The following is a 25,569-nucleotide window of genomic DNA, read 5'->3' as shown; positions in this document are numbered from 1 at the left end:
TGTGACACTTTTTTGTTATCATTGGCGCTCAATCATAATTCAAAACTAAACAATATTGACAATATTTTAAGACTTAAAGAAAGTGCTAACAAGAAATGAACACTAAATTGTTATATCAGGATAGCTAAAGCTGGGTAACTTCACAGTTAAGCTAGCAATATTAATCTTGAAAAGAAAAAAACATTTTTTTTGTACCTCACCGAAACAAGAAGATACAACAAGCAACGGAAAGCTCAAGCAAGAGCAGATATTTGTCAGAGTTGAACATATTTTCTCTAGTAAGGAGGAGGTATTGTTGTTAGATTAAGTCTGGCTTAGATGCTTGGAAAGAGAAACGTAGTACAAAGCCAAAGCGTCATTTTGAAAAATGTTGTCCTTATCTTGTATGTTTGTTCACCTGGTCAGCAGGTTTAAAGCCGGGAGGGCATTAGTGTAGCGGCTAACAAAGTCCACCGATCTAGACCTACAGCGAAGTTGAGGATTTTGCGGTACGGGACAAACAGGAAGAAGCTATTAAAATCAATTCGTGTGTTTACTGTATTTGGTACGCTAAACCTAGACATCCTTGTTCTTGATTCTAATTTGGTTAGCAACAGTTTTAATTGGCCAAGCAAAATGGCTAATTTTTAAAACACGTCCGCTAGAGAGAATAGGAACAATATAATTTAACAATTAGAAATGCTAAATACAAACGTATAAAAGTATTCACTTCTAGATTTCATTATAAATTTTTGGCTAAAACATAATAACAGAAGCATGCTAAGCTAGCTAGCTACCGGTATTGTTGCTATACCAGTGCACCAAAGGGTGTTAACTACGGCCTTTAAAAGGTAAAGAAATCATTGTTTGGAACAGTGGATGGTGGCCATTTTGTTTTGAAACTGCTCATCATTGATTGTGTTTTACAATATTGATAGAGCAAAATAAGAAAAAAAGGTAAAAAATAAAAAAATAAAGTTGTGAAAAATGGTGTGTATATAAAAAGGCAAAGATTTCTGCTTGGGCATTGTCAGAGCAATGACTGGAGGGGCATTTGGTTTAATCTAGTCATTGCGTTATCGATAGCCTTTTACAATATTTAAAGATTGTTATTGAGAGGTTGGTTGCTGTCAAGAAACTATTTTCAGAGAAAAACAATAACAAAGGTCGCCAATAACTGACATAAAAAGGTGAACAAGTCTGCTTTGTCATTGTCTGGATAGATCACTGGTGGCCATTTTGTTTTGCCACTGGTTTAGCTTGTCATTGTGTATTGATGCCGTTTTACAATATTTAAAGAGCAAAATTTGTTCTTTGAGAGATCAGTTGCTGTCTCTATCCCTTTCTCACCCGTTTTTAAAAATATGTACCAGACATTGTTGATAATGATGTAACTAAAAAAGGTACACAAATTCTGCTTACTCATCATCTAGCGTGATGACTGGCGGCCATTCTGTTTTGCCACTGGTTTAGTTTGCCATTTGTTTGGCATTTTATTATATCTAATAGAAGAAAAATTTAACAAAGGTTTTCGATAAAAGTGTTAATGCAAAAATGTGACATGTTATGCCAAGTCATCGTCTGGATGGGTGACTGGCTGCCATTTTGTTTCTACACTGGTTTAGCTTGTCATTGCATTATTGATGCCGTTTTACAGAATTCAAAGAGTGAAATATGTTCTTTGAGACATTAGTTATTGTCTCAAAACTATTTTCAGAGAAAAATATAAAACAGAGGTCGTCCGTGAGCCTAAAGTGGATTAGCCAACTCTTTGTCTTTTCAGTTTCCTTGGACGGTAGCCAGAATTTTCAGACATCTGCCAGTGAACATAGTTACCGGATTAAGTTTTAAAGGATTATCAAGGGTATGTCCAAGCCCCCATTCAACCTGGGAGACCGTCACAAAGATTATCGCAGCCTTTTCACAGCCTTCTGGTGCTTAACTGGCTATTTATTTGGACACCCAAAAGTGTGTTTACGTGACCCACAAACACATAAACAACTACAAATGAGAACAGCGGTATTTGGCTAGGAGGGAGTCTAAAACTGTAAGCAAGCGCCGGTCAAAAGTCTCCAAATCAATTACAGGAAAATGATACATCAAGGTTCTCCGTAAAATCGGCCTCACAGTAAACTAATGACACTGTGCGGTTGCGTAATCTGGTGTGTTATCGCTTCCAGAGTCCGCCAATGAACAGTTCAGTTCAGTTCATGGGAACGTCCAGCAGTTCCCTGCAGGGTCCTTGCCATCCCAGCTTCAACACGTGTCGGGTTTTTTTTCCTTCGGTGGGGCTCAATATGGTACTGGTATGCAGAGTGTTTCCTCCCTCCTGGTTTCCAGATGCCCCTCTTGAAATTCAGTCGGAGAGGAAGGGCTTTGGTGACTGCGGTCAGTAGCAAATTAGAAGGAACGCTGCAAACCTGGCACTAACCGAAGCTGGTCATTAATGAAGCCGGAAAGGCTTCTGTGTGTGTAGGAGGTCCAGTTCAGATTTTTTTAAGGGAACCAGAGGAGCTTGTCAGGGTTTTCAAAATATTCAGGAATAACCTGTTAGCATCCAGCAAACCAACAGTCAGACTGGAGGACTCCACACCTGTTCCTCATTACCTGCACCTTACTCTAATCAAGTACCCAGTATTTAAGGACTGTGCCAGAAGTAAAAGCTAATTGTTTTCTTGATGTTTCTCCTGCTTGATCGTCCAAGTGCATGGCTTTGGCATGGATGGAGGGCACTTTTCCCCACCAATATCCAGCTATCATTGTTTTGTCCCCACCAATATTATATGATCATTATAAAAAAGCACTTACCAAAGCCAAGACGAAACTTACGCCCTTGTTGTCGTTGATCAAATATGAACATCCTAAACTTTGCCAGGAATGTATTCTGGGTTTCTTGTTACTCACCCCCAACCCCCCTCACATGTGTGGGGTGCCTTTTATTCACTTTTATTAACTACCCGTTAGGGCTGTAGCCAACATGTCTGTTCATCTCACTCTGCCACACGTTTGGCTGTGTCCAGGTGCTCGAGTTCTGATTTTTGTCTTCAAAAAACACAGGTATGCTAAATATAGACAATGTTTAATATAATAAAAAACTGGAACAAAGTAACAAACAAAAATATAGAAGTGGTTTATAACAACTAACAAAAAGTCCAAAACAAGAAAAGAGACCCATACCTTACCCAACAACTGTTCGTGTCTGGTACTGTCAATATAAAAAGCTGCCACTACCACCAGGTTGCGGAATTGGTATGCCAGATCCCGTCAATTTTGATGCACATGCTTTCTGTGCTTTGTTTCGACTGCTGTGTATAAGGAAGTGTCATGGTCTCCCTGAATCTTCTCAATTGACACAAACTCCTACCTCCCGGCTCAATTTCAAAGATAGACCTTCTTTCTTTGTTTTTACTTTCCGTAGACACTCTTCAGCGTCGCGACCACAGAAGCATTCACAGCTGGACCCGGACCTATTTTCTGATCTGATGTCGACAGAACCGAAACGAGGGAAACCAGGGACTCGACTGCGGTCCAACCGACTCAGCATCTGCCAGGAACAAAACTGTGTTCTCTGCAATTTAGTTTGTTTCTGCCAGCTCCTGCATTACGATGAACGGCCAAGAGTGGGAAAGATTTTGGCTTAAGCAAGATAAACATAGACAATATTCCGCTCAAGTATCTGATACCGCAGGCTATTTAGTCTAGATTACATGTTTTCAGGATTTGGGGTAACTGACGTTTGACTTTCCACACAGTTTCAGGTTTCTGAATCATTTTTGAGCTTGGTAAAATATGAATCTTCAAGAAAAACTTTCCGGGTTGAAAGGCCTAGTGACGCACTCTCACAGCAAACGGCGTTGCAAAGCCGACCTGACGGCGGATATGATTAGCCCTCTGATGGGCGACTTCCGCCACACCATGCATGTGGGTCGCGGAGGCGAGGTGTTCGGGGACACCTCGTTCCTCAGCAACCACGGCGGCTCAGCCAACGGGGAAACGGACATGGCTCCTTCGCCGGACAACAAGTTAGGGGCGTTTTTCTCCAGGACACTGCGACAAATTAGGAGGGGCTCGGACAACAGGATCAGAGAAGGGTCAAAGGATGTGTCGCTGCCTCCTCCGGCAGTTTCTCCCATTATCAAGAACGCCGTCTCCCTTCCGAGGCTGGACATGGACATATATAATGGGAGCCCCATCACTAAGGTGCTTTTTCCCAGTTGTCAAAGCACACCAGGGGAAAGAAAAAGTTCTTATGGTAAGGAAACTCAAATCTCTTGTCAACCATTGATTTTTGTTATTTTACAAACACTCTTCCAAGTATTCCTCTGAGCATATTAAGGATGCACATAAAATGATATAAAATATCTTTAAAAAAGGAAATTTATACGCAATTTATACTTTATTTATTAGTTAAAGCTTCTAAAAAAACAGAAAAGCAGTGAGGTTTTGTAAATTTTACTGTGGATCCCTGGTTGCTTGGGGTTGTCCATCGATTTGATGATGACCATCTTCTTCTATTTATTTGACTTGACTTGACTTGACTTGTGAGTCTGCTTATGTTCGAACAGTCCGATCCTGGATCCACAGATGCGGTTACAGACAGAGCATGTGAAGGGGGTGCTGGGGGGAGCAGGGGTGGCCTGGCGAGCATGTCTCTTTGCACGCTTTGCTGCACGGTGTTGCATGCGCTGTTCCTCCATGTAATCCACTCCCTGTGAGCAGTGGGAGCGCCAGAGGTCTCGGTAGGAAGCAAGTTCCTCCAGTGAGGAGGGGTTTATCCGACATCTCTTCAGGATGTTCTTCATTTGGTCTTTGAACCGCTTCTTCTGCCCACCAGCACTGCGTTTGTCTAGATGTAACTGACCATAGAGGATACGGCGTGGCAGTCTGTGGCTGGGCATTCGAACAACATGCCCCAGCCACCTGAGTTGGCGTTGAGCCATAATGGACTCCATGCTGCAGCTGCCTGCCCTCTCCAACACCTCTGTGTGCGGCACTCTGTCCCTCCATGTGCTGCCAAGGATCTTCTGAAGACATCTTACATGGAAGGTCTCCAGGCTCTTCAGATGTCGGCTGTAGATAGTCCATGCCTCACATCCATACAGTAATCATATCACGATATGGTGATCGCCGCCTTATGTTTTCATTTTATGGTATAGTTTTCAACCCTTCTTCACAGTATTTTCACTACTATGAGACATCAAAAACAACCTGTTTCATTTGCCCAAAAACTTCGAAGCTTTGTTTCGTTCATTCATTTGTAGATTAACATCTCCAAGATGCCTGTCTGCTATTGGTCGACTAGTATAAGATGCTGGTTTGCTATTGCTTTGCTTGACAGCATCATGAAAATATGCTTTTGGTTCAATATGCATTTCTCTCTCTTTGTTCAGTTCAGAATCTTGTCTGCGCCATGAATACTTTTTTAACTGTATTTATTAGCTATGGGTCCCAAGACTTGTAGAGATGATAATGGCAGAAGCCAAAACATGATTAGCATAAAAACAAAGTTTGCAAATATCAAGAAATGCAAAGAAGGGACACACATCATTACCCTCCCTAAGGATTATGGCCATTGCCAATAAATCAGCTCTGTTGTTAAAAATAAAGAGGCAATAAAAACCGTGGCCACGACAAATATTATAAGTGGAAAATTTAGAAACAGTTTCATTACCATAGTTTTCTATTCCTCATTATACAGCAATTTCACTTTGGGGTCCCCACCTTATAACCGATTAATGCTGTATCCTAGGCGTCCGAGGTTGGTGGTTGGGTGGAACCCCTAACCACTCGGCACATAGGGGCATCATTTCCTGTGCTGTGTCTTGGGCAGATATTATGTTACTGTTGTTTTTGTTTCTTTTTTCAATAGATTAGCTGTTTCTATGACATATACAGTAATCCTGAGAAATAATTGTACCAAAAGTTTACTTTTCACAGAAAACAAGAATCTTCATTTTCTATTCTTAAGCTAGCTTGTTCCATTTTGCAAATAAAATAGCGTTGTCTACTTCCGTGGGGAAAAATTAGTGTCTCATTTGCGTGGAAGGATAGCGTTGTTTTCTTCTATGTAAAAAAAATATCAGTTTTTGTCTTTTAAGATGTAAAGCCAGCAATCTTTTTACGACAAATCTAGTTTCAACTTCTTCTATTTTGAATTCGTGCTATTCTGAAAACTTATTTTCTTCTGATCGGAAAGCTAGCATTGTCTTCTTCTACGCAAAAAAAATAATTAATTCTACATCGAGCAGAAAGCTATCGTTGCTTTCTTTCATGCCAAAAATCTGCTTCATTTTTTTCTGTGCCAATTGCCAAAGTATAACTGCGCAAATAATGTATACTATTTTGAGAAAACTAAGCAATTTATATAAGTTAGAACTTGGATATCACTTACAATTCCCTGAATGAAATCCTAAGCTAAATGGGATAACTTCTTTTTGTCACTACTACTTACTGTAAAACTAACACGCAAGTCAAGCTGATCAAATAATTATTTTTATACGGTAAAAGGTTCCACCAATCTTGCTAGCTTAATGCTAACACACTCTTTCATATTAAATAAAACACAGGCTAACAAAATTAGACAAACCATTGCAATATAGTTTCCTACAACTTGTGTATTCAACATTAGCTGTGTAAACAGTGTATTTTAAATGAAAAAAAAAACCCAACCATGCTAGCTTAATGGTATCATATAAAATACATAGACTAGCAGAATTAGCACAAACATTACAGTATTTTCCCTCAACTTTTGTATTTCAACATTAACAGTGGTTCAAGTTACAGGAAAGACAACAAACTCTCAGACATAGTTCCAAATTTCCTTCTGCTCTGTTGAACATTTTAACATCTGCTGTTTTGGTTTTGCGGTCTATTCTCCGCGCTGTCACCGACATTAATGACCTACGCAGCAGGCGTCCGTTCGTGGCAATTTAGCTAAGAACCATGTGAAATGACTCGTGTTGTAACTTTTTTTCGTTATTTTTACTATGTGTGAATACTGTCTGGGTCAGATAGTGTAAATAGATACTGTGATGAGGGTCAAGCTAGCTGCGAATGCTAAAACATTAAAATAACAACATCGCCTGCTGTGCCGGGCCATTTAGGCGATTAAATGACTCCAAATGAATTTCCAATGACTGTTTTTGAGTTGTCAGCACAAAATTTCAACACATTAAGATTTGTAGCAGTGAGCTGCTAAATTCTAGTGTACCTCTTTACATACAGGATCGACTTACACTATGTATGGATGGATAAAACTGTGACATTCACTATATATGGATGGGTACAACCATGGCATTTTTGCTGTGGCGGGAGAAAATAAAACAGATATATCAGAGAAATCAACCACTGCACATGACGCCTTTTTAGCGAGTAAACCGAAGTTTGCGTGTATCATTCGTCTCTGAACTACATGTTCAACAGTGCTTTGGGGCATAAAAATATCCCTTTTAAGGTAAACTGAATGTAAGCACTAGCAATCGGATGTGTATACTGTAATCCCTCGGTACTTCACACAGCAGAACTGTACCTGTGCTGCCAAGATCCATTATCCCCAAACCCAAATTGCCGCAAGCAGGGCGCAGGGGAAGGCACTTTTGTTTGGGAGGCTAAAATTAAGTGCACTGTTGGCCCTGTTCCTTTATCCCCGGTTGATTATTGCTAGAACAGGGGAGTGCATTTTTTGTCAATTCAGGCAGATGAGGCATGCCATTGTGACGCGCCGAAAATGAACTGCACCGTTTTTACTTTGATCCATTATCCCTAGTCGACTATTTCTGAGAGCAGGGGCCGAGACAGCAAATCTTCGTTATCCGAAGTAGCTTTTTTTTCCCCTTGTGAGCAGCACCCATGTGGCTGAGATCCATTATCCCTAGTCGACTATTGCAGCGAACAGGGGCCAGCAGGGCAGATGTTAAAAATGTGGTTGTGGGGGGGTTACCTCGTGTTTTTGGATATCGTTGGGGGTTTTGGTCCCTGTTAACCATGGTGAAAATGATTGTAGTACCTGCATCAAAAGATTAAAAAGCTAACATTGCAAACGGGATACAATCAGATTAAAAATGTAATCATATAAATTGTGCAAGTTACTTAAGTTACTTAATACTGTCAATATTCCGTTTCCAATCTGATTTTTGCCTGCATTTAAACATGCCTGATTACTTTTTTTACAAACCGAGTAAGAATCTAAAAGTTGCTTTTCATAAATATATTATCTTTTCCGATGGATTGGCACACAATCCAAACCCCAGATTCCTATAATTACGACGAGGAAAAAAACGATAAATTCCAGAGTGAAACACACAACCGGGGTTAAACAAGTTAACACAGGGACGCTGTCATAAACTTTGCAAATACCTGCCATCCATTTAAATCAGCTATCAGGTCTACTCAGTGATTTTGACAGATCTTTGGCCCATTATCAGCAGCTGATAAAAGGCAGACGTCCAGACAGAGCAGGCTATAAAATCTCGAGAAGTTTATTTATGAATGGCTCCTGTTGACACTACACATGCTTTGTAAATCTTTTAAAAAGTGAAAATAATTCTAAACACGATTACATGTTTGTATATCTTTGTCAGCTATTCACAGTGGCATTTACTCTAAAATATTTATATGCATACAGATACGATTTCTAGTATATTAAATAAATATGTTTATGTCTCAGAAATAGTTGATTTATTGTTGGTGAAATGAATACATAGAAAAAGGTGCTGGTTTATTATTAGACGAATTTTGAGTGCCCTAAAAGAGTGAAAAAGCCGTAAACATTTCTGTGTCCGCCGCTGGAATATCCGCTGGAAAATCACCAAATATATTTCAGTTCGTTTTGAATTACTGTATATTAAAACTAATATGTATTTCAAAAGAAAGCTTAGTAACTTTAAAAAAACACAGATATAAGGCACTAAAATGATAAAAAGTACGATAAAAAAAACATAACCGTTGTTCTTGCTATGCACACTTTGGCCTCTGAGGGGCAGTGTGGAGCCTAAACCTGCATCGAGTGATGTAGGCATATGATTCAAATGCACAATATTAACTGAAAAGTAAAATGGATAGTTATCGAGCTAGTATTAGCAACCAAGCATGCCACGTTTTACCACATTTGCTCCATCTTTTTATGGAAAATAGACGTCAAGACCAGTCATTGGCACTTCTTGTAGCACTTTTGAATTACAGTATATTAAAATCCTGAAAAAGTATTTCTTTTTAAACAATTCAGTGTAGTATCTTCAAAAAATGAAAGCAGATTTATAAAGCAATGGAATCTTTTAAAAATTACCATAAAAATAAATACCCTATTTTTTTGGGCTGGCACACCTTAGCCTCTGGAGGCAGTGTGTTGCATAAGCATGCATGGGGTGACATTTATTGAAGAATTCAGATTAAAATGTACAATATTTAAGGAAAGGAACAAAAAAAAATAATGGCAAGTTATCAAGCTAGCATTAGCAACAATGATGTTAGTGTATGCCAATAATTAAGACATCCGCTGCCTTCTTTTATGGAAAATATACATAAATAGCAGTCAGCGGCACTTTTGAATTAAATAAAAATCTTGCAAATGTATTTATGAAAAAAAAAATACATCTTAGTAACTTGAAAACAGTTTTAAAGCTTTAAAAGGGGGGAGGATGCAAGATTTGAAATTATTTTACTCTCTGCTGCCATCTCCTGGCTTGAAGTAATAATTGCAGCCTTAAGTACCCTATTCAAGATGCAGGTACAAGTACATGCGTTTTTTAGACGCACTCAAATAAAAATCATCTTTCTTGGGGTTTCGGTTGGCGTTTGGACTCTACTTGACGAAAGCCTAGTACTTTCGTGAGTTTAATGCTACACTGACAATTTCAAAAACAAAAAATCACATGGACAAACATGACGTCACTCTCTAGTATTCCCCACATCCCCCATTCCTCAAACCTAACGTGTTCCTCCCTGAACAGCTCTGATAAAAGTGAGATAAAAGCGTATAAGCGCAGTGGAAATAAAGCATAAGGGCTCTCTTAATTCAGTTGGGCATTGTTAACACAGAGAAAACTTAACTCTTAACTCTCAACAACATCTACCGCCTTTTAATTCCAAAAGGTTGGCATAAATGGAAATGTGCAATATTTGGTAAAAAAGAAAATTGATGGCACATATAACAACACATTCACTGCCTTCCTTTTTGGAAAAAGACATCAATATCTGTCGTTGGCACTTATCGTGTGAAACTCCTCACCTCTTCAGGTTTGGAGTCGGGCTTCGTCACGCTCCCTCGTCTGTCCCGCTCGGAACGTCAGCAGCCCTCCGACCCGGTTGTGGCCACCGATCCAAAGCCCACAGCCTTCTCCAGCTCCTTTGCCTCCCTGACCTCCCTGGACGCCTTCAACTTCGACCTGGGCCCCTCCCTCATGAGCGAAGTCTTTGGTTTACTGGAAGGGGACAGTCGGACGTCACCATGGGGAGTTACCAACCACGAGATGGACTCGGCGGCGATCTCTCATGTAGATTCCCTGCTGAGAGACGACTGCACCGGCGACGAGTGCCCAAAGAGAGCGCAATTGGATGAAGACAGACGGGAGGCGGACGGGAAATCCGGGCAAATACCCGACGGGCTGAGAAGCTTACCCAAGCCAGCCAGGATGGAGAGCGAACGATTCCAGAGTGCGACCGATGTTCTTGCACGCCATTACGGCGGTTATAATAGGATGAAGAAGCTGACGTATAGCGACACATATGAGGACGACGACGAAATTAAAGTCTGAATTTCTTTTGAGACTGTAACTCAGGGGTGGGCAAACTATAGCCCGCGGCCCCGTCAGGCATTTTCATCCGGCCTGCCTAACGGCGGTGTTTCAAAAAATTCGATATCCTTTGAGATAAAAATATCACAGAAAGTACATGATTAAGACAAATGAAATCACAAAGTATCAATGTCCAAGGTCATAAGATTTAGTCTTCCAAATCTGAATTATGTGACCGATTTCGCAATGGTTCAATATGTGCGCTACCTGATAAACAGCGTTCATCACTCCAGCTCCTGCCAAACTGATGCTTATCTTGGGTGACAGTCAAATCGTTTTTTGAAACACCCTATACGTTCAAAATGATGAAAAAACTAGTACTGATGACAATGTGTTGATTTGGATCCGCCAACATTCAAGTAGCTGGCTACATTTTTATTTACTTGCTATTTTATCATGTATATTTTTTATTTATCAATTCATGAAAAAAATAATCTGCCCTAACCTATTACATTTTGAATTTCAATTTATTACGTTGATTTGTTTCTGATTGTTTCAAAACCCATCCATCTATCCATCCATGATCTGCACCGCTTGTCCTCAGTAGGGTCGCGGGAGTGCTGGAGCCTATCTCAGCTATCTTTGGGCATCAGGCAAAGGACACTCTGACCCGGTTGCCAGCCAGTCGCAGAGATACCCAACTCACTCACTCATTCACACCTAAGGACAATTTGGACCGGCCAATTCACCAGGCATGCATGTTTTTGGAATGTGGGAGGAAACCGGAGTGCCCGGAGGAAACCCACGCAAGCACAAGGAGAACATGCCAACTCCACACAGGAAGATTCGATCCCATGACCTCAGAACTTTGCCGCACACATGCTAACCACTGCGCAGCCGTGCTGCTGTTTCAAAACCAACTTGATTAAATTGTATATGTATGGACAAAAACATGAAATCTATCTTCGTTGCTATCTACATTTTTAGATCATTTTATTGAATTTTGCCTAAAAGGACTGTGCAAATAATACCAAAAATAAAAATGCCAGAAAAGAGAAATATATCTTTTTGAAATGGCCGCAACTATAAAAGAAAAATTGCATAGGCCCACATTATCTTTTGCCTTGCCGAGGTATCGGATTTTAGACTGAATCAGTGCATTAAAAATAAAATACATGTTTTTTATTTTCTTCCCGGTCCTTTCTCCAAAATTTTCAACCCAATGTGGCCCACAACTCAAAGGTTTGCTCACCCCTGCTGTAAATCATAATCGGAAATTGCTTTTGATCCTCTCATTTGGATTCAGTAATCATAAACACACTCAAATTGCACTATAAGGGTTTTTTATTACTTGTGGGATTATTTTTTGCTTTTGAATGGATTGAAATAAGAATAGGCATACATTCAGGTTAAAAAAAACAATATTTATCATCAAGGTAAAATTGCTCTTCTCATAACTGAATTAAAAAAAAACATCCTCACTGCATTCTCAGGCTAAAGCGATTTAAAAAAGCATTATTTTCGCACAAAGGAACTATGTTAGGGTTGGATGATGAACTCCATTTAGCCAAATTTGGCAGTGTTTTGGGTCATAAGGAACTAGGTTGGAAAAATGTGAAGAATTCTATTTGGACCAAAATATGGATTGACCAATAACACCAGATTTGGTGTTATCAGCTGTAGTATAAGCTGTACTATCCATTGCTGCGTTCATTTTTTGTGCTTTTACGAGAAAGAATATATTTTTTATTGGTATTGCCTACAAATGTATGTAAAAAAAATAATCAGCTGGCTCCCATGTACTGGCTTCCAACATGTACTGAACTTATAAGCACCTTTACAACATTTTGCAGTCCATCATTATCCTTATATTGATTCTAAATAAACACACAATATTCGTGGATTTTTTTATTGTTGGTTAACTATCAAAAACCAAACTAGTCCACAACAAGTCTTGGTTGGGTTTATTTTAGATGAGCGGTCTCAAACTCAATTTACTAAAGGGATAGCAGAGTTAAGGTCTGGGTGAGGTTGGGCCGTATTGGATTTTCCACAAGAAAAACTTTGGTTCTTAAGTATATATGGTATATATTTTTTTAAACAAAATGTGAGATGAAATAAAAATATATAGATATTAAGAATAAGAAATCAATATGTAATAAATCTATATCTACCCTGGTCATATCCCTCGAGAGGGGTGACCGACAGCAAGACAAGCACATGCCCGAAAACGAAGAAAATTAAAAAAAAGGGAAAAAGTATCAAAAAACATACACAACATTTTTGGACCATGGTCCAAAACACCCAACCAAGTTAAGCACCTCGGCACCCAAGTTGCTCATGCTTTTGTCCCTCTTGATGAAACGGGACACGAGAAAGCGGCCATGTCACTCGGGTCAGGGTGACACGACACTCTTCCGTTCAACAGCAGGGCCCGAGAGCTTTCACTGGTTTACCCCTGCCGCGTCATACAGGTGCCCTGCCCATCCCTTAGAGCACGTCTAAACATCCCACTATCCTTTTACAACACCTCTCCACTCGATCCTATCACCAACAAGAGCTTCAGAGGTCTATGTAAAAAATAAAATAATACAATTGAATTAATACTACTATCCCTCGTTATCAGGGTTATTGGAGGCCAGGTAGCCCCAATATGCGAAGTAGCCTCTAAAAACTACTGTAACGGCAAAAAAACAGCCACCAGGCCCCGATACAAATGTGCTCTGCTGGCCCCCGCTCGCTGAGATGGAGGATAATGGATGGCGGAATATTTATCAAGCAGCCGCTAATTATGAAGCGCCAAGTAGCAAAATAAAACATTCTTGTCCCATAATTGTAAAAATGCACAGCGGGTCTGGACATTCTTCAAAATGAAAATCTCACTTTATTGCTCCAAAGAGGGAGCCTCGATGGACTGCGAAACGGGGGGTAGCGGAGGCGGGCAAGTGGGGGCTTTAAGTCCGACCTTTTTTACCGGGGGCATTTTAAGCGCTGGAGGCCGAGGCGAGGAAACCAGTGGATCTTGTTGCTTCGTCTTGGTAAAGCGGACCGTTGTCAACGTTTCTTTACCCTCGTTGGCTTTTCTTATGCTGATGCTCCTCTTTGCTGTAGAGGACAGAACGTATACAGACGTTAAGGCCTATTGACAAATTATTTGGTACACCTGCAAAAACGTTTTGGATTATATCTTGCATTAACATTCATTAAATCCTCTTGTACCTTCTCTCAGATTTATCCTCACAACATAAATGAGATTTCTAACTCTTTTCATTACAGCTCCCAGAAAAAGATCAGGAAAGCATTGAGTGGTTATACAAATCTAGTACAGTATACCACTGGAATACAGGACGTTTCTACTCTGCAATATGGAAGGACGGGTTTTTTGGTCCCTCTTTACGACAATTTTTCCATCATAGGAGTGTTCGTATAGTGTTTTTGTTTGTACAATTATGTGTTTAAGATGCCTGTATGCTATTGATCGATGGCATAGAAAATGCTGGTCTGCTATTGGCTAAATAACCTCTCGTATTGTCTTTATTCAATGCAGAATCTTTGATACTTTGTAAAGTTTGCGAACCGGCAATACATTACTGCATTTTTTGTCCTGTATTTATCTGCTATGGGTCCCAAGACCTGTACTGATGCTAAAGGGAAGAGCAAAAACATGATAACCAGGGAAACAAAGCTTGTGATTATGAAGGAATACCAAGAAGGCACGTTAATCGCTACCTTTGCTAATTTGTATGGCTGTAACATAGTTTCATATTTAATCCGCAGTCTCCTCCTCCCTGCATCCAGCTGCTACTCCACTCGACCAGCTAAATTATTTATGATGCTATCAAATTCATACATCCATTATCTGCGCTGTTTATACTCACTAGGGTTGCGGAGGTGCTGGAGCGCATCCAAGCCATCTTTGGGCAGCGGGCAGGGGGACACCCTGAACTGGTTGCCAGCCAGTTGCAGGGCACACAGAGCCATAAAATCATTTACCTGCCATGCATATTTTTGTAATGTGGGATAAAACTGGAATGCCCAGAAAAAACACACGCAGTCACAGGGAGAACATGCAAACTCCGCAAGGGGAAGCTGCGGTAGCTGGAATTGAACCCTATACCTCTGCACCGTGGCGCTGCGCGCTAACCACTCATCTACCATTCACCTGCTGTTTAATCAATTTTGATAAATGTTATCCACATATCTTACACATAAGTATTACTATATATTTTCTTAAAATTTAAAAAAAAAAGTTCTGAGGTAGCAAGGATTCGGAGCAAATTAGCATAGCTTTATATCTCCCGTAATACGGCAATTTATCTGTGCATAACCAACTCACAAAGGATTAATGTCATGGGGGTCGAATAGGAAATGTAATCCAATATTGCATGTTTCATGTAGCTGGGCCACATGAAGTCTGAACATAGCATTTGGATTAAAAGTATTTTAAGGTAATTCCTGTAAAGAAAAAAAATTGAACCTTAAGTGCAAAAATTCCCTCTAAAGTTTTAAATTACGTTTGTTGGGTGCATCCATCATCAAAACTTCTTTCAGTGACGCTGACTCCACCTCCAGGACGGGCTCCAACTTTTCCAAGCTCAGTTTTTGGTCAGCTTCATTGCTCTTTACTGGGTTGGTAGCATTCTGGTTTGTGGCTGAGCTGCTCAGTCCCGTGGCGTCTATTCGAGTCGGGACCGCAGCCCACGCTAGGCGTCTCACGTAAACAGAAACAAGAGGATCTAAGATTAATACTAAACGCTTAAAATCAATGTCTTTGTAGCTTTTTAAGGGAATTGTTGAGTCCTGGTCCATACCTGGTTGTCTTGGAACAAGTTCTGGAAGGCGTGGAGGGTGTTCTGCATAGTGGTGTCTTTTCTGATATCACGGGGTCGGCATCTTGGATCTCAGGAAGCCCCGGAATCTCAAAGGGAAAATCTGGGTGGAAATTTACAATTAACAATACATTAATCAAAATATAACTTTATGGGAAAATACGTCGTTTAAAAACATTACACAAGTGCTCCAATTACTTAAAGTTACACATGCTTTGGCCAAGAAAACATATCACTCTATTTTAGCAAGTGACATTGTCTTAGCTCTTAGGAAAACACAACCAAGTTGAGAAATTATATCAATAGAACTCATAAAAAAACAAAGCGATTGGTGATGGACGAGTTCTTCAGTGGGTCGCTACTTCAATGGAAAAGAAAAGCTTAACACCCTGTATGTGTTCTGAGCCATGCAACTGATTATAGCTAAGATCTCCATTGCCTTGTGCAAATCATGAAGAGGTAGAGAGGGGACACGACCATGTTGGGCTACTGCCTCTACAGAAAAAAATAAATAAACGACAACAGCCTGTACACGTCCTGAACATTGTGGTTGGTGATAGGCGAGCATTCAGGGGCCTCATGCATAATATAAAGAAGTAGAGAGGAGACACAACCAAGTAGGGCTAATGCTTCTACAGAAAAAAAATAACAGCCTGTACACGTCCTCAACATTGTGATCGGTGATGGGCGAGCTCTCAGGTGCCGCCTGCATAATATGAAGAGGTAGAGAGGAGACACAACCAAGTTAGGCTACTGCTTGTACAGAGAAAAAAAATAACAGCCTGTGCACGTCCTCAACATTGTGATTGGTGATAGGCAAGCTCTCAGGAGCCTCGTGCATAATATGAAGAGGTAGAGAGGAGACACGACCAAGTTGGGCTACTGCTTCAACAGAAAAAAATTATATCAACAGCCTGTACACGTCCTCAACATTGTGATTGTTGATGGGCGAGCTCTTAAAGTGCCTCGAGCATAATATGAAGAGGTAGAGAGGAGACAAGACCAACTTGTACTACAACTTCAATGGAAAAAACTAAACAAAAAACAACAACAGCCTGCACACATCCTGAACCATGCGAATGATTACTGCCAGGCCCTCCGGCGCTTCACACACATTATGAAGAGGTAAAAAGGAGACTCTATAATGAATGTAGTCGATTCATATTCGGGGTTACCTTCCGGGAAGAGCACAGAGCTGTATTGAATAAGAGGCTCGATAACCTTCACCACCTGCACCGAAGAGGCTGACGCCAATGTGATGTCTCTAAATAAAACAAGCGCGAGAAGACAGGATGAGCTTGATGACGCCTACGAAACGTGCGGCAGGAAAAATGTGGTTACCCCTCAGCTTGTGGCCAGAGGAGGTTGGGCCCAAGCACGATGGCGATGTTAGCCGGCGTCATCTTGTTTGTGGCCTGCTGTTTGGAAAGGACAGATAAGAACTGCACCAGGTATCTGAAAATATGAGAGCATCTGATGTGAAAACATATGCAAAGTTCTCTTGTTTGTTATACAAGAGAAAATAGTTCTTGTCTGTACTGGTTGGTCAGATTAATGAAAGTGACCCAATCCAACTAAAGTAGACCCCTGGTATATGGCTTAACCGCCTTATGACGTTTTCACCTCCCACAATGCTTTGCCTTTTTTCATCCAGTTCAGAATCTAGTGTGCTTTGCGAAGACTTTGCAAGTCAGCGATACAATACTGTATTTTTTGTACTGGGTTTATTCGCTATGGGTCTAAGGTAGGGGTCTCAAACTCATTTAACGTGGGAGCTGCTAGATCTAGGGTCTCGTGGAGGTTGGGCCAAATCAGGTTTTCCACAAAAAGTTCAAATAGAAACATTACCCTGCTTTCGAATATCATTTTTTCCAAATTCCCTACACAAAATAAAATCTAGAAAGAATTCACATGAAAATCCATCATTTAGTAATAAATTAATCCATAATACGCTAGAAATGCACTTAAGGGACAGTGAATAAAAATGAATACAACTTTACATATACACTAATTTATAATGTTCTGTCCCATCTATGATGCATATGATACATTCACGATTTTTTGGAGGTATTTTAAGCTTGTAGAGTATTCAACGTTTGTTCAGATTTTTGTTTTGCAATGTCAGAAAATAATCAAACAATGTCAAAACATGTGAAGTGAATACTGTGTTTTAAGTCAATCACATAGATATGTTATCTGACTGATACTGGTGGAATGTGAGGTTGGGGAAGGGGGAGTTAGCTTGCATTTGCGCATCAAATGTTGCCATGACAACTCCACTACAGGGGGTCCGTTTTCCTGACGTAATAATCTAAAAACGTATGTGGTGCCCCAAAAAGGAGAGACGAGTTTTGAAATAAATAAACTCGGCTACAAGCTTACAAAGGTAGATAACACAGAGTTAATAATTACAAAAGGCAAATAATTCCTCACCTTAGGTTATTATAGTTTTCTAAAGGCAGTTTCTCCAGTAACATTCGGAACTGCTCCAGCTTCTCCGTGCAATCTTTTTCGCTGTGTACGTAAACAAAGATTATATTTTCACCTCAATTAAAAACCGTGTTTACACCAGGGGGCCATCAATGTGGTGTCCCAATGCACCAGGAAGGCAGTGATGGGTCATTGTGAACACTTTTGATTTCTAAGTGGCATGAGAAATTATTGATCAGTGTCTTTAAACATTTAATCAATTCTTCCAAAATATTTTTAAAATTAGTCCACAATTAAATAAAGGGTTTAGTGGTTGAATGAGCCTATTTGAACACTACTTGTAGTATTTAAAACCTGGTAATAACATAAATAACATAGTAATAACACAGTAATAACATGATTGGGTTTTCTTTTACAAATGTGTAATATACTGGTAGCTCTTTGCACTGCAAAGAAACAAAAACTAGCTCTCAGCTTCAAAATGTCTGACCCCTGGTTCAAACATAACAAAACTTAATACTTAATAAGCAAAAACTAACACACTTTTATTAATCATAAGAAATGTATGCCTTCAAATAAAATTCATAGTTTGTATATCAACTCAATCGATGCCAACCCAGTTAACTCATCGCCAGCCTACGTCTAAACCCGTCAATGGCAATCAATTAAAACAGGATCATTGACATCTATAGCTGTCATTGGCAGTGAACGTGCAAATCAGAGGTTAAGTGTTTGTATGCAATTCTAAAGACAGTTTTTTACAAAATTCAAAAACAAACATATGAAACATTTATACACACTTGGCAGCTTTAAACCAATCATTGTAGAGTTCAAAGGTCATTAGCGGTTCAGGAAGTTCTCGCAGGTAACATTTCAGAGCTCCTGTTTGAGATGAAAAGAAAGAACAAATGATTTTTGGCGACCTTGCTAGTTCTGTTTAATATTTCTTTCAGGGGTTTGGTAGGGAACGATAATAATATATGGTAATAATAATAAAATTCGAACAAGAAGCCACGACATTTAGTTTCTGGACATCTTGTTTCAGACTCAAGGTGATGTTTCTCTGGTGAGTGTTTTCTGAATTCAAAGCTTTCCAATGATATGTGGCAGACGTATTTCAGTGACTGGTGACAAAGTGCAGACACATATTTGTTTATCAAAAGTCCGGCGGCCCGATGGCTGGAAGTTAAAACGTTAAGGGGTTAAGGGACCTTATATCAATGAAAGTTTCTGTGTACAGTCTTTCTTTGTAAATATCTCATCTGTCGATGTGTGCACATGCGGCTTATAGTCAGGTGCGGCTTATGTATGTACAAAATGGTTATTACTTTAAAAATGTACTGGGTGCAGCTTATAATCAGGTACTCTCTATACCAGGAGTCCCCAAACTTTTTCCTGTGAGGGCCACATAACTTTTCCCTTCTCAGTTTGTAACAGAAAAAGTGTGATGATTGCAGAAGTGCCTAAATGTAAAAATTTATTGTACATCTCACCAGCAAAATAGATGGTAAATGTAAGTCTCGCACGACACCATTTACTTGTTGACATTAAGAGTGATTTATTGAACAAGTCTCATTAAATCACGTGAGGTCCCTTGAGACTTACCCCAAAAACCCTTCTCTGACCTGTAAGACTATGTCATCTAGTGGTAATATACCGGTACTTCACTTTTTCTGCTTTACAAAACAACACCAAAATGCCAAAATATAACATTTTAACTAGTCAGTAACCCTTGTTATGCCGTATAAAATAGTTACTAACTAATAGTTAATAATGAAAATAGTTCATAACTAAGGAACATTTTATTGCAAAAGTCCAACTTTATTATCAAATACAAATATACATATATGAAATTAAAAAATCAAAATGCTTTCTGGTATTTTTCAGGGGGCCGGACCAAATGTGGAGGCGGGCCGCATCCGGCCCGCGGGCCGTAGTTTGGGGACCACTGCTCTACACTGTAGTCTGAATTTTACAGTACAAAATCGCTTACCAGCAACGGCGTGAGGGTCCATCTTGAACTCCTCGTGATCGACCGTCCCTTGATCCATGCAAGTCTTGAGCCTCTTCACCACTGAAGCTGCTGCCGCCAGACGAAATAGTCCCTGGAGAAGACGAGCAAAAAAAATACTTTCATCTTTTTCACAAATGATCTGATCTTTTGCTAAAAAAAAGTTCTTACCTCCTCCCTCATTCCTGTTCTGAGCAGCATGTGAATACATTCTGTGATAGGTGCCGCAATTTCACGGTCGCTCTGAAGCAGATGAGAGGCAAGCGGCACCCTGAAGACTTTGGGCCCATAGGTGTTTGTTGGCGTCCCTGTTGCTCATCACAAAAGGGCCAAGGTCAACTCAAGGGCAAAAAGTCTGGCATATAATCGAGATTCTTACCTTTCTGGCTGTGATTCTCTTTGAGCTCTTTGATATTTTTATCGAGGAACTCATGGGAATCTTTGTGGTATTCTGCTTGGAGCTCCAAAAGCTTTTGGTGAGAAGAAGGATTTTATTTTGCGACCTCAGTGCATCGCAAATTGAAAAAAAATCCATCATCCTTGCTATTTTTTATCGTTTTTCCACCCAAAATTAACTGAACTTGTGTGGCCGCAATCCATTATCCATGATCAAATATTGCTGCAACTTTTTGACCGGCATAGTGTACTTTTGCCAGGCCTGGCAGCTCTTTGTTTACCTGAAATGATCTTTACTCATGTGACTGTGATCCATTGTACCCAATATCCTATTGTTGCGAGCGAGACCCATTCTGGCCTGTCTGAAATTAAATCCACATTTGTGGCTGCAATCCATTATCCCCGGTAGACTATTGCTAAGAGCAGTGGCCGAGAGAGCAAATGTATATATACAATGATAAAGTACTAATAATTTTTTTCAAACAAAATGTTTTTGGTGTCGCTCTTGTCCTCTGTGTCCCCGAGTATTTCAAAGCATCTTATTAAAATGGACACTTAAAAACAGGCACCTATTGTTTTGATTTGATCTTTAGTGTTGTTGATCACTTTTTCTATTGACAAAAAGACAAAAATAATTAAAAGTAACATGTACATCTAAATGTCTTCATGAATATCGTCCTTAGGCTTACATAATCTTTTTCTTCACGCATTTCCAAGGTATCGTATTCAAGACTGCCAATACAAAAAAATCTATCTAATCATTCAATCTTTTTTTTTTCCCTTCTGGCCCCGCCCGTCGCACATTTTTTTGACCCAATGCGGCCTTCGTCTCAAAAAGTTTGTCCACCACTGATTTAGACTGTTCCCCGAGTTAATCATGTCATATCATATTTCACACCAAAGTAATGAATTCTAACTTACGCGAATAAAGTAGCTGGCGTAGTCGTCTTCTTTAGTGGCAAAGTGATACAAGTCCGCCAAATACTGGTTCTGCGAAATTAACCTCCTGTCAGGTTCATTCCTTGATGGTAAGTCAAACATTGGTACCTTGATGGTCTCCAACCTCCTCAGAGCTTCTTCTTCCTCCTCCTTCAGACCATCTTGCTTGGCCTGTGGACCAGCACTGGCTTGCTGGCTTCTGTGTAATCGATTTATATTACACATAGGTGAAAAGTCAGATTATATTGCATGCACGAAATTGGCTGACATGAGTGGCTGGAGAAGGAAATAATGGAAAAACGTGGCAGATGCCTGCATCACACGATTCAACGACCATCTCATGCAGGTCTTAGCTATGGAAGGTAAGTGCTTGTTAAATGTGAAAAGAACCACTGGGACAAGTTAACTTTGTAAAACCGTCATTCGTGCTTTTATAGTTAAAACGACGGCCAAAATTTCAGCTTCTTTGAGTTGTGTAATATGATTGCGAGCACCGAAACCGACGAGTCTTTATGAAAAATACTGTGAATAAAAGTGTTTCATATTTAGGTTAATTCAATAGTTTACACCACAAGGGGTCGCTATACACAGTACACTGAGCCTTTAAGGCAAATAACCCACCTGAAGCGTGCATTGTTCCAGTCTGTATTTAGCTTTGTAAAAAGCTTTTTATTTTTGAGAACTTCTGGTAATTCATCCTTAGGGAAGAATGAGAGAAAACGTTTGTTATGGAGGATCCGTTTAATTAACATGGTATGTCATTAGAAAGTAATTCTAAAAAAAATGATAAAATATACATTCACCTCGCTAAGTTTATTCAGTGGCTCCAAAACGTCCTTTTCCACTTTTATCTCAAAGTCTGCCAGGAGGCTGGCCAACTTCTGCTCCATAAAGCAACACATCTCCAGCACCTTCCTGCAGAACACATAGAATCCGAATAATTTTGGTTTCAAAGCCAATTTTGAGTGGGTTGACTCTCTTCCCTTTTGCTATAGAACTGAAAGCCCTCGTCAAGCGCTTATCACACGTCTCCCACCGCAGAGAAGCTCACCTGATGGATGAGTCGGCGTCAAAGTCTTTGAAGCTTTCAGCCATGCTGTTTGAAAGAAGCATGAGAGGTAGCTTCTTCTGTGGACAAACACCCAGAGGCAATATTGCGACCACTTGTGGACGGTCAATCTGTATAAAGTAGACCCTCGGGATACGGCACTTAACGAGTTACGTCTCGAATATGCTTGTCTGCTGTTGGTAAGGGTCATATATGGTAAAGGTTTGCTAAATGGCATGCTATTGCTATAATCCTATTTGTTGAACTACCTCCCACCATGCCTTCGTCTTCATACAGTTTAGAAATCTCGAGTGCTTCATGAATAATGTGTCGTGATACAATACTGTATTTTGTTTTCACAGTTTCTATCCACTAGGCTTGTAGTGATGCTAAATGGAAAAGCAAAAACACGATAACCATTAAACGAAGATTGCAGTCATTATAAGTACGATGAAGGAACACCAATACCTACATTTACTGAGTTGAATGGCCATAACAAATTGTCAATCGGGACGATTATTATAGATAAGGTGGCGGTTAAAGCAAGGACATTTTATAATAATAATAATAATCCTTGCAAGTGGAAGTTTTTAAAATTCTGTTTCATTTCTGATCGGCCACCTCCCACACTCTACATCCACCTACTACTCAACTTGACCACCTCAAGTAACACCAAAGGTAAATACAATTTCATTTTCCTTCACAAGTATATCTATTAATTGTTTATTCATATACATGTGTATTAGATGCCCACTGCCTGAAGATAGCTCGAATGAGCTCCAGCACCCCCGCGACCCTACTGAGGATAAACTGTGCATATAATGGGTGGATAGATGTATATTAGACATAATTAGTACTAATTATAATGCATTTTGTCGATTTCAAGTTTTAGTCTGACCTACCGGGTTTCGACACTCATTAGTTTATTACCATGGATTTCTATTCCCCGCCTTGTGGCAATTTCACTTTGCGATCCCCACCTCAGACTAGATTATTGTCGTATACCGCGGGTCTACTGTACTTAAGTATTTTGTAATATTTGCTCCATAAAACATTTTTCGAGTTGTTTATGTATATTAATACCATTCGTTTTTCAGTATCTGGCCCGGTCGGACTTTGCATGCAAGCTTGGAGCTTCTTGTGGAGCATCTGTGCCGCTCTCTTGGCCGGTTCAACCCGCTGCTCCACCTTCATCAAACAAGATTTGTTTTTTAGTTACACCACCAAATTCCACCGATTTCAATGATGTTGCTCAAAGTGACTTCTTAAAATGTTTTTTTCTCACCACTACCAGATCGGAGTGGAGATGCTCGCTGACATCTTGAGTCCTGGGAATATTTAATTCAACAGTTTGGTGGATTTACTTTCACAATTTACATTTTTACAACTGCTAAAGGTTTTCGCACTTAAGTCAACCTCATAATGCAAAATTAGAACATCCTGAGGCCTGAATGACGAGGGGGGGACCTTCGCACTGTAGGTTTCTGCAGTTTTAGAATTGTTTTTCAAGACTCTCATTGCTACCAAAAATTTTTGTGAAATGCATACCTGTCAACCTCCACAGCTCCATGCCCTTAGAAACTGTTGTATTTTCCCTTACAAAATAATTTTACATCATATTTTTTTCAAACATGTTTATTTATGTAGTTTAACATGTTATATTGTACATGTGTTTCGTTATATCATATATATTGTTAATTAATATTTTGTTTTGGGATACTGAGTTGCTCGACATGAATGAGTTTTTTTTATTAAAAAAATGTTCAAAAATGAAGTAGCTTGGACGTTCACTGTAGAAGGATAAAATACATGCAAATATAATTTAGTAGAATAATACATTTTCTTATTCAAATTATTAATTCATTTTCTGAATTAAATTATTGTTGGTAATATACTGATTAAAGGGATAACCACAAACCTGTCTTTTTTCATTTTCTCCTTTTATACTTCCTTTTTATTCTTAACTTCTTTGTACAACATAATTCGTAATATAATGCATCAAAGGGCAGCACGGCGGCGCAGTGGCTAGCGCGTGTGCAGCACAGTTCTGAGGTCGTGAGATCAAACCCCCTGTTTGGAGTTAGCATGTTCTCCCCGTGCTTGCATGGGTTTCCTCCCACATTCCAAAAACATGCATGTCAGGTGAATTGGCTGGTACAAATTGTCCCATAGGTGTGGATGAGCGAGTGAATTGTCTGTCCCTGTGTGCCCTGCGATTGGCTGGCAACCAGTTCAGGGTGTCCCCTGCCCACTGCCCAAAGATGGCTGGGATGGGCTCCAGCACTCCCGTGACCCTACTGAGGATAAGCGGTGCAGATAATGGATGGATAATGCATCAAAGCAAGTGAGCCGTTTGAGAGCCGGCTCTCTTTAATGAATTGAGCCGAAAGAGCTAGTTCTTTAAAAAGAGACGAACTTCCTTTCACTACATCAAACCGCTCGCTTCATTTCAGACAAAAAAAAAACACTACAGAGATATAGGCCACCTCGGCGAACTCGTTTGATTTGCCGTTTCGTGATAGTTGGCGTTTACCGGATGGTAATTGACAAATTTGCGTTTTTCCCTACAGATTTCCTCGTACGTCATACATGTCTTACAATGCATATTAACCGTACTTTGTACGGCAAAAACGTACAGGTTGACAGGTATGGAAATGCCCCCTGAAACACTTTAAATTCAGACACGCTGGTAAATGTTTGTGTGCGTAAAGTAACCTTATTGACAGTACAGAATGCTTCAATAAACACATTTGTCATGAAAACATTTCATCAGTTTATGAAAGTATTTCAGTACTGTCACCTTGCACACAGTATACATCCGTTTGTAGTTTCTGACAGTTCCCTTTTTTTTAACAAAAAAAAATCAACTTTCAGACAAAAATTGCGTTACAGAAAAGAAAACTTTCTGAATCGTGCAGCACTAAAAAAGGTTTCCCAGTTTTTGCAGACGTTTGGTGTCTATTCAGGATGTGTCAGAGAAAATAAACTTGTTTAGGTGTGATGTTGACATCATAAAAACGTTGATATTTTAGCCGTTTAAATATATCGTGTCGACACTTACTTTGCAGAAGACCCAAACTGCTTCAGAATGCTCAGGGACTGTCGGAGCATTGCGGTAGTCAGCGCCCGACCTCGTTTGGATACTTGTGCAGCTACGTCCTACTTGCAGGCACTCTACACGTATTTTAGTTCTCATTTGAAATGCGC

At 39.8% G+C, this 25,569-nt stretch overlaps 2 protein-coding genes across 2 annotated transcripts in view; one reads left to right on the top strand and one right to left on the bottom strand.

Annotated features, from left to right (window-relative positions):
• cdc42ep1a (CDC42 effector protein (Rho GTPase binding) 1a) overlaps positions 1-12,612 on the top strand; it is a 16,924-nt gene extending 4,312 nt beyond the window's left edge. The window contains exons 2-3 of the mRNA XM_088323819.1: positions 3,398-4,231; positions 10,213-12,612. Of these exons, the coding sequence (XP_088179945.1) occupies positions 3,769-4,231; positions 10,213-10,730 (981 nt within the window). The 5' untranslated portion in view covers positions 3,398-3,768 and the 3' untranslated portion in view covers positions 10,731-12,612. The remainder of the gene's footprint in view (positions 1-3,397; positions 4,232-10,212) is intronic.
• Positions 12,546-25,569, bottom strand: sh3bp1 (SH3-domain binding protein 1). The gene is made up of 18 exons (XM_088323820.1): positions 25,424-25,569; positions 23,648-23,690; positions 23,446-23,550; positions 22,366-22,442; positions 22,118-22,229; positions 21,936-22,012; positions 21,423-21,513; positions 21,297-21,365; positions 20,359-20,449; positions 20,151-20,287; positions 19,962-20,073; positions 18,769-18,850; positions 17,972-18,052; positions 16,880-16,993; positions 16,714-16,802; positions 15,521-15,641; positions 15,224-15,420; positions 12,546-13,814 (listed from the first exon to the last, which is right to left on the bottom strand). The coding sequence occupies exons 1-18, from the start codon at positions 25,471-25,473 to the stop codon at positions 13,594-13,596; spliced, it is 1,869 nt and encodes a 622-aa protein (XP_088179946.1). The 5' UTR covers positions 25,474-25,569; the 3' UTR covers positions 12,546-13,593.

This window comes from Urocampus carinirostris, chromosome 19, assembly GCF_059441175.1.
Source record: "Urocampus carinirostris isolate Australia breed hairy pipefish chromosome 19, RoL_Ucar_1.0, whole genome shotgun sequence".
In the NCBI taxonomy this organism is placed as follows: Eukaryota; Metazoa; Chordata; class Actinopteri; order Syngnathiformes; family Syngnathidae; genus Urocampus; species Urocampus carinirostris.
The sequence above is the reverse complement of the archived record's forward strand: the minus strand, read 5'-3'. Positions and strand labels throughout refer to the sequence as shown.